The 13,192-nt window shown below is 50.8% G+C and overlaps 1 protein-coding gene across 1 annotated transcript; it reads left to right on the top strand.

Moving 5' to 3' along the window:
- The first annotated feature begins 5,079 nt into the window (after positions 1-5,079).
- INAFM2 (InaF motif containing 2) lies at positions 5,080-8,414 on the top strand. Its single transcript, XM_081227517.1, has one exon. The coding sequence runs from the start codon at positions 5,654-5,656 to the stop codon at positions 6,116-6,118; it is 465 nt and encodes a 154-aa protein (XP_081083643.1). The 5' UTR covers positions 5,080-5,653; the 3' UTR covers positions 6,119-8,414.
- Positions 8,415-13,192: the final 4,778 nt, after the last annotated feature.

Raw genomic sequence — 13,192 nt, 5'->3', positions numbered from 1 at the left:
CAAGAGAAGCCACCATAATGAGAAGCCAGCGCACTGCAATGAAGAGTAGCCCCCGCTCGCTGCAACTAGAGAAAGCCCATGCACAGCAACAAAGACCCAACGCAGCCAAAAATAAATAAAAATAAAGTAAGTAAATTAAAAAAAAAAAAAGGGTTCTAGATCTGAAAATTGAGTCAGGTCTGGAAACCAGACAAGGTATCGTGACTTTTTATTGGAACAACTGTCACCAAACTCCTGATCTTTCATTCCTGATTTCTTTTCATTGTACAGCTCAGCAATTCTGTGTGTGGTCTGCAGATGGCTGGGGGTTCCTGAGACCATTTCAGGTATTTCACAAGGTCAAAATATTTGCATAATAATACTAAGACATTATATACCTTTTAAACTGTGTTGATATTTGCACTGATGGTGCAAACACAATGTTGGATAAAATTTCTGGCACCTTATCAAACCAAGGCAGTGGCACTAAACTGTTCTGGTAGTTCATTGTAAAAAAAGAAGGAAGGAAAAAGAAAAAAAGAAAGACAGGACGGAGGGAGGGAGGAAAGGGGAAGGAAGGAAGGCAGGAAGGTAGGAAGGAAGGAAGAAAGGGAGGGAGGGAGGAAGGGAAGAAAAGCGTCAGTTTCACTTAAGAATGTCCTTAATGAAGCAATAAAATTTGTTAAATTTTATTAAATCATAACCCTTAAAAACATGTCTTTTTAATATTCTCTGTAATTAAATAGAAAGTACCATACTGCACCCAGAAATATAATGGTTCTCTCAAGAAAAAGCAATTGTGCAATTGAGTATGAGCTAAACTAGCCATTTTTTTCATAGAACACCATTTTCACTCGACAAAATAACTGACAGGTAAACTATGGTCATCCAGACTTGGTTATCTGGCAGATATTTTCTCAGATTCAAACCAAGTAGGCCTGTGACTTTGAGGAAAGCAACTGATAGTATTTTTTGCCAATGATACAATTTGAGCTTTCAAATGAAAATTAGAATTTTAGGAAACTTGTATGCACTATCATGAACTTGACAGATTCCCAATACTTAAAACTTTTTCCGATGATACTAACAAATATGATTTTTAGTACTGTATAATGAATTGTATCAATATTTGAAAGATCTGTATAATTCAATGAACCAATATTTTCCAAATGACCAAAGGATGTTACAAAATCATGCATAGGTAGAAGAGCCGTTCAGAATGCAAGGTAGATCAATAGACTTTAATATGATTGAGTACAAAAAGTTCACTGACATAGTTTCATACTCTACATTACAACTACCATTTAAGAAAATACTACTTGTTGAGTTTTGGTGTAGTATCAAAGGAAAATGCCCACAATTAGCTGAAAAGTCTATTAAAATGCTCCTCTCTTTTCCAACTGTTAATACATATATTCGTGAGGCTGGATTTTCTTCACATATATTGTTTTTAATTTTCTTTTTTCTTTGCGGTACGCGGGCCTCTCACTGCTGTGGCCTCTCCCGTTGCGGAGCACAGGCTCCAGACGCGCAGGCTCAGTGGCCATGGCTCACGAGCCCAGCCGCCCCATGGCATGTGGGATCCTCCCAGACCGGGGCACGAACCCATGTCCTCTGCATCGGTAGGCAGACTCTCAACCACCGCGTCACCAGGGAAGCCCCCGTCACGTATTTTAAGCAAAACAACATATTGCCAACCAAAGCAGATATGAGAATCCAGCTGTTGTCTCTAAAGCCACATTTAAGTGACTTGCAAAAATGTGAAAAAAAAGACACTCTTCGCACTAATTTGCCCCAGAGGTGCTACGAACTTTTAACCATCTGCATAGCTCTATTGTCAGGACCACCCCCCTCCCGAACTGACACTGCGACTTGCTGCTTATTACAATAGTGTGCCAATCTCTGGCTTCTATCATTTCGCAGTCCTAACATCCCCATTGCTATTAGGGAGCCGGTTCTGTTTTGGCCTCTTGCTGTCAGCCCTGGCCTGCGTAGGACAGCCAAAAGTCAGCTTCTCACCAGTGCACTCCTCTTTGCTTTGATAACCAGAGTATCCTCTGGGCCCTCCTGCAGAACTTAAGTGGGTTTCTGATCTTACATAGAATACCCAGTAGAGCATGCCCACTTCTCTGAGCTTTTTGAACCCTTCTTCCATCTTCTGCCATGATACTTCTGGCATTTCCATTTCACTTGGTGAGCCTGTCTCCCAGGATCCTTGTCAGGATGTTAAATCCTGTTTCATGGGAGAGTGTTCCCATATCAATAAACACCCCCTCATTCAACTTAGTATTCACCTCCCCCTCGATCCAGCCAATACATCCTCTCCTGCTCCTGCCAGTCCATGCTGGCTACTTCCGCAGCTCCTTGGGGATAGAGCCCTCCTCCTTCCCTAGCAGGAACCCTGCACATCTCTGGCTGGGTTTTGTTGCAGCTTGGCCCTGTTTATTGGTCTTGTAGGCCAAGAGAGAGATACAGCTTCCTTTGGTGCCTGAGGGCAATTCCCAGGGACAGTGGCAGCTGGGAGCCATCAGTAGCCAACATTCCTAGCAGCTGGAGGAATGAGCGCCTCCATCCTGAGGGTGATGTGCGTGGTACTCCCAATATCCACTACAGAGACAAAGTTCAGCTCTGCCAGTGAGGCAGAGTGGAACAGAGATCGGTATCTAATGCTCTAGAGTCAGAAAGACTCAGGTTTGAATTCTATCTAGCTATGTGACCTTGGGGAAGTTACTGAACTTTTTTGAGGCAATTTCTTCATCTCTAAAATGAAGATAAATAGTAACTACCTGATAGACTGTTGTAAGACAAATGAGACAAGGAATGTAAGTGCTTAGCATGGTGCCTAGCACATAATAAAGGTGTGGATGCTGTTACAATTGGTCAGAACTTTCCGAAGCCTGAAAGGGCTGCCTTAGAGAGCAGACAATAACGTACACCAACATGGAGGGTCTTTTAGCTAATGCTGGAGAGTGCTCCATAGGGATGCTGTGGGGAAGGTTCTAGGGTCCATGAGGGTTTTTACAAAAGAGGACCTTTTGGGCCCATTCTATCCCCAAGCTGCCTTGATTCTCTGCTCTGATTCTGCCTACCCTTAGTCCAGGAGAGGCACTTAGAGAAGCATATTCACTTTCAGGCCGCCAGGGGGCCGTTTAGTTGCCTGCAATAGGAATACACTAATGGTTTCTTAATGGCTCAGGCACCAGGGAGATCAGCCTCAATTATATCTGAAAGCATTTTGAGTTCCTAGGGTAAAAGACACTATGTAAATCCAGATAATAAATACGGCTTATTGATGACAGGTTAAAGAATCTGGCACTGTTTAGTTTGGAGAAGAATAGGGTGAGAGGAATTGAATAGGGGCTTCAAGTATATCTATTCTTCAGTGTGGAAAAAAGTGACAGGCTGTTTTCCTACTCCGCTGGGAGCCAAGCAAGAAGAAAGAAGTTTAATTTGCAACAGAAGAAATTCAGAGTGCATTCAAGGAAGCAGATGGAAGGAGGCTTTGGGTTGGCCTCACCTGGAATCTTTTAAGAATAATTCACCTTGGTGCAGCTGGTATGATCGGTCCTGCCAGGAAGGCCAGAGAGTAAGGTGGAGAGAGAGTTCAACATCCAGAGGCAATTCAGGGATTTTGGCTTAACAGGTCGCCCTGCTAGACGGGCTCTGGCCACCCTGGCAGCAGGTTGGGGAAGGAGTGGTTGTCTTTTCCCCATCAGCCTGCAGAAGGCAATAAGCACTCCAAACTTTCAATGTCCTTAAAATCTCTCAGAAAGTAAAAAGGCAGCCTGTTCTTGAAATAAGCATCCAGTTGGCCATTGCTAGTGGCAGACTCGCACCTGAGCTTCAGGAGTCAGGGGCTGGGCTATGGGCCTGGAGTTCCAGCCCTGATCAACACACTCAGCTCTGGTAGCCACTTGACTTCTGTGCAGTGGGGGAGGCAGGGCAGCAGTGCTGGGGTGGGGCTTCTTCATCAGGGGGCATGGTGTCTGGAAGCTAAGGGTTCCTGTGGAAGAGGGGAAATGGAAAAGGCAGAGATGATCCAGCCCCACAGAGTCTGAAGCCAGGAGTCAGGAGGGGTGGTTCGCCCACAGAACCCAATTAGGACCGACCTAATTGGGTTCTCTCCCCACCCCCCCCCAAGGCAGTCTCCCACACCCACTGAGATACCCAGGAGGTCCACACACCTAGCTGTGGGAACACAGGAAGTAGAACTCAAGGAGGAAAGAACCAGAAATTCTAGAAAACCTCATAGACAGGGAATGGGGAGGAGAGAAGCCAAAAGAGAAGAGGGCTGAAGGAGGGGGAAGGCACAGGGTAAGCGGCTACTGAGAGTCCGAGCTTGGAGGGGTTCGTCAGCACCTAAACGAGGGATGACAAGCCTCACTTGGGAAGGATGGCAGGCTCTGAGACCTGGAGAGGATCAGAGAGGGCAAAAGCCCTGTACTGTAAACCGCTCCACCGGTTCAGGGCAGCCTCTTGAGTCCATGAATCAAGCCCAAACCCGGGAGTCGGAATCCCCCCAAAGCGGGACCTGGGACCTGTTGCAAACTTCAGGACTAAGGTGGGAGGAGAAACAGTTCAGCACTTGTACTGTCCCGAAAGCTGTGGAAGGTCTGGGCCGCCGACTCGGGGATCTCCGAGGACAGAGAATAGGGAGAGCCCTGAAGCCCAGGCGGGATCCGGCGGCGGGTGGGGGGTGAGGGCTGGGAAAGGGCGCGACCACCTGTAACCACAGTGCACGCTCCAGCTTCCTTGGCTGCCTACGCCAGACGACATGGTCCAGACTCGCTAGGTGTAAAGGGGTCTGAAAGCCTCGCCCGGCGGGTACGTGGAACGGGGCGCGAGTCGAGAGCACCAACGTGAAATCACCCCCACTTCTGGGGGTAAACTGAGGCCTGGGGCCTGGGAGCGGAAGCCGTTGCTGCTATACCACCTGTCACTTCGGACAGTCTGGACACAGAGGGGAGGCGCCAGAGTTGACAGCTCTGCGCTCCGACCGCCCCTCCCCGCCCCCATTCCAGTTCACCACTCCGCCCCAAACGACGCCGTTCCCCTTTTAAAGAAGCGCCCCGGGCTCCCACCGTCGCCGCGCCAGCCCGTAAGGGGCTGCGGCGACGTTGCCCTTTTAAGAGCCAGCCTCCGTTAACTGTCTCTTAACGGGGCGTCCCGGCGGGGCTCGCGGCGCCCGCCTGCAGCCCGCCTCCCCGTGCGGTACTTCCGGACCCCGCCGTCGCCCTTTTAAGAGGCAGCCCCCAGCAGCGCCCTCTCCCGCCCCTTGTTGCCGGCGCGAGAGGCGGGGGAACCGGGCAGGAGAAGAGAGCGCTGTCCGCGCGGCCACTGGAGACCGGGCGGCCGGCGGCCGGGCAGGCGGCGGCGGCGGCGGATGGGGACTCGGAGCCGGGCGACTGTGGCGGCTGTGGCTGTGGCGGCGGCCGGGAAGCAGCTGACGGGCCGGCGGCGGCGGCGGCGCTGGCGGCGGTGACTGGTCCAGGCCCCGGCGGCGGCTGCAGCGACGCGGTGGCGGGCTGCGGGCTGGCGGCGTGAGGAGCGGCGGCGGAGAGCCGAGTGGCCGGGAACCGAGGGCACCGGGCCGCCCCTTGCCCAGTCCTTGCAGGCCGCCAGGCCCCCTCCAGCCGGGGCCGTGGAGCACCGGGGCAAAGGCCGGGGCCCTCCCATGAAGGAGCGAGACGCGGCCCCGGCCGAGCGGGGCAAGCCGGCCACCTACACCGGGGACAAGAAGGCGAAGATGGCGGCCAAGACCAACAAGAAGTGGGTCCGACTCGCCACCGTGTTCGCTTACGTGCTCTCCGTGTCGCTGGCCGCCATCGTGCTCGCCGTCTACTACAGCCTCATCTGGCAGCCGGTGGGCGCCGGGACCTCGGGAGGAGCCGCCGGCCCGCCCCCCGGCGGCTCCAACGCCACCGGCCCGTCCGGGACTTCAGGGGCGGCGGCTGCGGCGGGGCCCAACACCACGGGGTCGTCCCGCCGCGAGGCGCCGCGCGCCGCGCCCCCGCTGCAGGCGGCGCGGCCCGTGTCTCCTGAGCCTTCTGCCGACAGCCCCCTGGCCGGGCCGCTGGAGCAGCCGCAGGGGGCCGAAGAGGACGAGAAGGAAGCGGCGGCGGCGCCCGGGAGTCGTTGAACCCCTCCGTGCCAGGGGTGGCCGGAAACCATCCTCCCCAAGCCCGGGGGCAGGACTTTGCAGCAGGACCGGGCGGGGAGCCCGCGGGAGTGACCCCCACGGGAGTGAACGCCTCCCTTCCCCCGACGATCGCGCGCTCGCCGCAGGGGCGAGGGGCCTGAAGTCGGATCTTCAGCCAAGGGACCACGATTCTCCGGGGGTTCGGGGTTTTGTCTTCCTAGGACCGTGCTGCGCCAGGGCCCTGAGCCATAAGGGGGATGGGGGGAGGGGTAGGGAGATCCCAGCACCGAACCCTTCTGCGCCGCTGGCTCTTCGGTATCTTACGTGGAGGGGTGACTCGGGCTTTCCCCCAAGACTCAGGGGAAGGAGGGAGCTGTAGGGGCTCTTCTTTAATAAGCCGAAGCTCTCGCAAGGAGGAGGGCACCAAAAGTAGTGGAGCTCAGGTACGTCAACCTAGTTGCAGTGGCCACAGATGCATTTAATTTATAGATCCCTGTATATAGTTGTTGACATATGCACTAGAAACTATAATTACATATAACTACATGTATCCTCCCACACCCTGGGTAGCTACTGACTGATGGATGGGGCTAAGCAAGGGCTATTTGCTGGCCCCCAAAGTGCAGCTAGCCAAAAGGGCACAAACACTTTTTTCATTACCCACTCTTTCCCCTTTTCCCCCTCCTGTTTCAGAAAGATAGATTTATGACACGATAGGGTTAGAGAAGACAAAAGTCTAATCATTCTTAAACTTGTTGAAAGGACAATGGAAAACCTTTGGAGAAGTAGAAGCAGTTCAGGGAGGGTGGGGAATGTACTGATCCCCTGCTCTCCTCTTCCCACCTTAGTGCCCCCACCTAAGAGGCTTTCTGTTGCAGCCCTAAGTATCTGGATATGGGCCAGGGAAGAAGGAAGGGAAAAAGCAATGCCTCTGTGCTTCACCCCTTGGCCTTCTCACAGAGTTCTTTTAGGAAGAGCAAGCTTTTGTAAGTAGAGTGGCTCACAAGTGTTTTATCTTTTTTTTTTCCCTGCTCTTCAAGATCTGGTCTCGTTTCAGTAATCACCTTCACCTTCCCTCTTCCCTGAGCCTGTAGTGACAGTGTAGCCCTGTGATTAGGACGAAATCTGTTGTGAAACCAGAGCTTTGAGCACACCCTCTGGTTATGAATTGTACTGTGGAACGCAAAAGGCCGAAAGGTGGGCTTCAACCTCAGGATTGTGTTTGGATAGCCAGATAATAGACCAGCCGTAGGAAGGTTAAATTGGCTTGTATTTACCTCTCCTGATAAGCTCTACTTATATGCAGCCTATACTTTTATTGAGATGAGAAACATCGAGTGAAATGACATATGTAGAGCTAGCTCTGGGGCAGCAAGAATTATACATCCTCAATTTGGATTCCGTTTCCTTCCGCCACTTGTTTTTAGGCAGTTGAGTGTGGGTAGTGACAAGATATCAAACCCCTTCGTGTTTCCTTTTTGGGAAATGAGGCACTTTAAAACAATGACAACAACAACTTGTCCACCTGAGTCCTGAAACAATTTGTCTCTCCAGTTTTCTGACTTACACTCCAGTTAGCTCTGACCCAAGTTTACAGGACAGCAGCCTTGCTTTAAGCCATGTCCTGGTGTGGGCAAGATAATAGCAGATGAGCTATCATAGCCTAGGGGCAGGCTGGTTGCACCCCCAAGGTGTATTGGTTGAAGATTTCTGAGCACTTCGGTCATTAGGAAGCCCTGAGGCCTTTTTAAATTTTTGGTGAGGGCCTGGGGGAAGAAACATAAAATGCCACTTTATAACTTAAATAATAGCCTGTAATTTATATTTACTGTGTGAATTTTTAGTCCTATATTTTAATAATTTGTAACTCGATCTCTTATTCCAAGAATCCTTTGAACTTGCAAGAGAACATCTGGGAGTCCAATCCCCTGTCCCCATCCTGACCCCTGCATTCTGGACTGTTTAATCCACTTTGGGATGGATCAGAGTCTAGAGAAACCACTCGTGGGTCCAGCTGCTGGTCTCCTGACTCTAACGCCTTCACTGGAATTGGGACATTAGCTCCAGCTCTAGCTGTGAGTGTGACCAGAGACATTATTTATAATTCAGCCATTTAAGATATACCTGTACTCAAAAAGTCCTGTATATTTTTTAAAAGTTTTATTTTTCAGGTGAACAAAAATACATTCTAAGAACTCTCTGTCAGCCTGTGTAAGTCGATCATTTCTCTCTTCATGCTTCTTGGGGACGGAGTAGAGGTGACAGTCTGAGGTGTGGTGACGGGTGGTAATGAATAAGGTGTAAGAGGAAAAAGCAATTGCTCTAATGTTCTCTGTGCCTGATGGTTTGACCAAAATGAAGGATGGCAGGAATCCGTCTTAGTCGGGAAGCAATCACAGGGTGGGAAGAACAGCTACCTTTTGCCAACCCTAAAATTGTTGGGGAAAGTTCTGCCTTTAAAGGACTCTGAGCAGCTGCCCAGCTGAGGGAGCTGAGGGACCAGTAAGCACGAGATTGAGAATTATTATAAACATTGAGCTGGCTGAGAGCTGAGCTGAAGTGAGGGTCAGCCGCCTGATAGCATCGCTGTTCTCGCCTTTAAACCACCGGCCCCCAGAAAGCTCAAGAAGTGCTAATACTGGGGGAGACAAATGGATGTGTCTGCAGTGGTTGGACAGAGCTTTGTCTACAGTGGAGGAGGTGAGAGAGCCACAGGGCAGAGAGAAGGTGTAGGTTGCTTCAGAGGTGAGGCTTTTTCTTCCCTAGAGCAAACAATAAAAGACATGTGGGTGGAAAGCACAAATATGAGGGATTAGTTGTGCTGCAAAATACACAGCAAGCAATTGAGCTCAGCTCATTATTAGACAATGTTGCCCAGTGCGAACCCGAGTGAGAAGCCAGTGTCGGTGGGGCCCCCTGAGGCCTGTACTTCTCCGGAGCTGTTGGGGGGTGGCTGCTGTGCTTTTCCATCACCTTGTGGTCCGCAGGGGAGCATGGAAAAAGTCCACCCTTCTTTTACTTCCCTCTTGAGCCTACACAATGGCTTTCTGTGAGAGGGCTCGGTAAGGCAGAGCAGAAGGGGAGTGAGTTTCCAAAGTTCTTCAAGCCAGCCCCTCCTTTCTGTAGACGGGGACATGTGGCTTCTGCAGTTGCACACGGCTTCACACGTTGGGCACATACAGCAGTGTGTGCAGCAGGAGCCTGTTGGCCAATGCGAAGGTCACTGTTCCACCAGAACAGGGCCTGGTGGCAGGGAGCAGCGGTTGGAATAGCTTTATTTTCAAGGGTTAGAAATTAGCTGCAAAATTGTCCATCAGGTTTTGATCTGGGAAGGAGAGGTCTGGGCAAAGGGGGATTATTTTCCTTTAACTGCTTTGCACTGGGACTACCTGGATCATTTCTAGGTGTTTATGTTAGAAGTGACCGTGTGCGTTTATTTCTCGACAGCCTGCATTTGATGAAATAATCCTCTTTTGAAAGCGTAGCTCTGGAGGGTGAGGGGTGAGGAGTTTGCTAAGCCATTTAGACCGGGCTTGTGTGGGTATCATTTCTTTCCCCCACTGTGCTGAGGAAGTGTTTCTCTGAAGTTTCCGGCATAAGAAATATTTTTCTTCCGAACAGCTCGAGATTTCTACACATATGATACCACAGCTTTGGAATTTTTTCTGTCTACCTTGTTTTTTGGTTTTCACTAGGGAATCCTAAGATAGTGTGTTCTTTCGTTGAGTATTTATATCCTGTTTTGAAATGCTGAGTGGAGAGCATCTACTTGTTTCTACATGTTTCTTTAAGGGGAACTGAAAGGTCAGGTCCCGAGCTTTAGGGCTACCACAGCTATTTAAAAGGGATAATAATTGCCCTCCCCTTCCTGTCTGCAGAGAATGGTGGTATTTCTGGAATTGCAGTGCAGTAACAAAAGGGCCACAGCTGTACATTTTGTTGTTCTCCCTCGGTGGAGGGAGGGACCACAGTGGCCTCGCTCGTTTCAGAGGACCAGCACTAAGCTCAGTGCCTGGCACTGTTGATCACCTGGTTGATCACTGCGTTGGATAGCATTGGCCCTAGAGTCATCGTGGTGTCACTGTCATGATCCACTTGTGTATCCACAGCCGAGAATCTTGGTTCAGGGAAGTGAATTGCTAGATCACAGCTGCACTGGCCGTTCTGGCCGCGGTTTCTTCACTGCCAGGTTGAGGGGCTTGGGCTTGGCCTGCCTGTTCTTGCCAGGTGCCAGGAGTCCACAGCTGTATTCCATGTGGTGCTTCAAGGAGGCAACAGAGAATATGTAACCCATTCATTGTCTCCTTTGTCCTGGCCCTGTGGCCAATTTGAGCTATAAAAATATCTGCTTTATCAACAGTTTTTGGGTCGCATCTGTTTTACTTGCTGACATAACATGTAGGTTTCTGCTGCCAGAAAACCTGTGTTATGCTCTTTGTTCCCTCCAGTAGCTAATTTAAAAATACAAAGATGAAATCTTTTTTTTAACCACACTCCCAGACTCTACCAGGCTGTCTGTTTGTCCTAAGCGCAGAAACAGCCGTGGCTCCCAGTGGCACACAGTGTCCTTGAGCCACCTGGTCGGTAAGGAGCACCAGAGCCAAACCAGCTTCCCTGTGCCGCATTCCATTCTACAAACATTTGTTAAGCTGCTCCTATGGGACCAGAAAATTACCATACAGTTCTTGCCCTCAAGGATTTTACAGTCATGCCAACAAGAATCTACCCTTGTTACTTTCCTGTTTCCTTAACTTCAGTAATCTGTTTTTACAATAGCTCATCAGTTAATCAGCAGTAAGATTCTAACTTTCCTTAGAACATTTTCCATAAACCACTACCATTATTTCAAGAACTATTTATTTATTGCCTACAGTGTACGAAGTGAGCCTCAAAAGTCCCCAAACCAACTTGTCCAAAAAAGCAGTTCCTGGTTACCAAGGATTTCCTTTTACCTCTACCTCTCTCTGCTACCTCCGTGTTCAGAGGATGAGTTGAGGTCTCCTCCCACCTTGTCCTGGAGGCCACCTGTCCCTTCAGCTCCCTGCTAGAAGTCTGGGCAGTGCTGAGTCACAGCAGCCAGTCTCTGAGCTGTAGGCAGCTCACATATCATGAGGATCTGGGTTGGGGAGGCAGTGTGCTCTTGGGAGGGACCCCTGAACTGGAAGACAGGCAGCCTACGGACTCAGCGATGGCATGGGTTATCGCCCTTGACCTCTCTCTTTCCTCCTAACCAAATGGGAATTCATGAGAGCAAATGGAGCTAATAGGTGTGACAGGGCTTCGAGATCTTGGGAATAAAAGTACAGTATATTCACATGAGGTAATTAATATATTTTCATGGGAGGGACTGTCCCTTTGGGCAAAAATGATGCATGGAAAGAAATGTGAAGGGGCAGGGAGTAAACATTACACCAGTGTCCAGACCATCAGCATCAGCATCACCTGGGAACTTGTTAGAAACGCCACGTCTGAGGCCCCATCCCATACCAACCGAATGAGAAATTCAGGAGGAGGAGCTCCGCACTGTGTTAACCAGCCTTGCGGGTGTTTCGGATGCACGCTGGAATGTGAGAAGCACTGGCCCAACCTCTCCCTCTGATTCAGTAACTTGGGGTTAGGGTATTACTGTTTGAACAGATGGTTATCCAAAGGTGACTTTTGACCCTCTTTCTTGGTTGAAGCCAGCTGCCCTGCTGAGGGAAGAGGAAACACTGTGTCCCTAGAGTTTTAAAAGGGAAAAAGCCTTCATTGTTGGTTATTCCTTTTTTTTTTTTTTTTTTCGGTACACAGGCCTCTCACTGTTGTGGCCTCTCCCGTTGCGGAGCACAGGCTCCGGACGCGCAGGCCCAGCGGCCACGGCTCACGGGCCCAGCCGCTCCGCGGCATGTGGGATCCTCCCGGACCGGGGCACGAACCCGTGTCCCCTGCGTCGGCAGGCGGACTCTCAACCACTGCGCCACCAGGGAAGCCCCATTGTTGGTTATTCTTGAAGGTTGCAGGAGAGCTTGTCCTGGAGAGCTTGTTAAGAAGGAGGCAGGGGACACGGGTTCGTGCCCCGGTCCGGGAGGATCCCACATGCCGCGGAGCGGCTGGGCCCGTGAGCCGTGGCCGCTGGGCCTGCGCGTCCGGAGCCTGTGCTCCGCAACGGGAGAGGCCACAACAGTGAGAGGCCCGCAAAAAATTTTTTTAAAAAAGGAGGCAGGCCTGAAAGAGTCCTCCCTCCCCCTCCCACAAAGGTACTGATGTGTTTGCCTCACCTCCTGCCTTGGGGCCTGCAGCTCCTCCAGCCAGTCCTTAAAAGGAGCAGTGGGTGCCACGTTTGTCCTTTCTGGTGCCAGGTCTGTGCTATTTCACTTCCCTGGCGTCAAGTGGATGCTTAATGAGAGGCCGTGACGTAGGCCGGCAGACTTGCTGAGAGAAAGCAGCCTTGGTCTGTGCCGTACGCGGCTTCTCTCATTGCCTTGCCCAGCCTCGCCTTCTCCCCCTCAGTGGGGCTGTGGTCACCCTGTGTCAGCTCTTCCTCGTAAGCCCTGATATCCCTCACTCAGGAAGAGACGCTTGCAGGGTCTGTGGACACTGATAAATGACTTAAGAGGCAGAAGTGAAGTGGTGCCTTTAGTTTCTCCTATTCCCTTGACCCCCCCGCCCCCGATTTAGTCCCCCAAATAAGAAGATATGGCCAAAGTGGGATTTTTGCCATTTCCTTTTTTCTTTTCAGGGGCCAGTGCCATCTTTTCCTGTTATTCCTGTCCCTGAGGCTAGGGTTTGGGGCTGGAGCTGACTGGTGGTCAAACCTTCCAAACTTGGGACTTGTTAGATAGCTGGGGATCCCCTGCTTCCAGGGATCCCCAATTACCCGTCTCTTGATTATAAGAAAATACCGGCATTGCTGCTCCTTTCAGTGATAAAACTTTGGAAGGCATGGAGCAAACTCCACAAAGGAGTTTGTTTCTGGGGAGTGAGTTCCTGAGATTGCTATGATGTAAACAGAAGAAAAGAGGAAACACTCTGAGCTGCAAGAGGCAGTGTGCAAAGTCAGGGGGAAATGCTTAGGATATCCTTGTGATCCAGTGG

Source organism: Mesoplodon bidens (assembly GCF_964165515.1).
Source record: "Mesoplodon bidens genome assembly, chromosome: 3".
Taxonomy (NCBI): Eukaryota; Metazoa; Chordata; class Mammalia; order Artiodactyla; family Ziphiidae; genus Mesoplodon; species Mesoplodon bidens.
This window is presented reverse-complemented; position numbering and strand designations above follow the sequence as displayed.

Coding starts and splice junctions, on each gene's coding strand:
- INAFM2 (XM_081227517.1), top strand. CDS start 5,654: ATGAAGGAGCGAGACGCGGCCCCGGCCGAGCGGGGCAAGCCGGCCACC.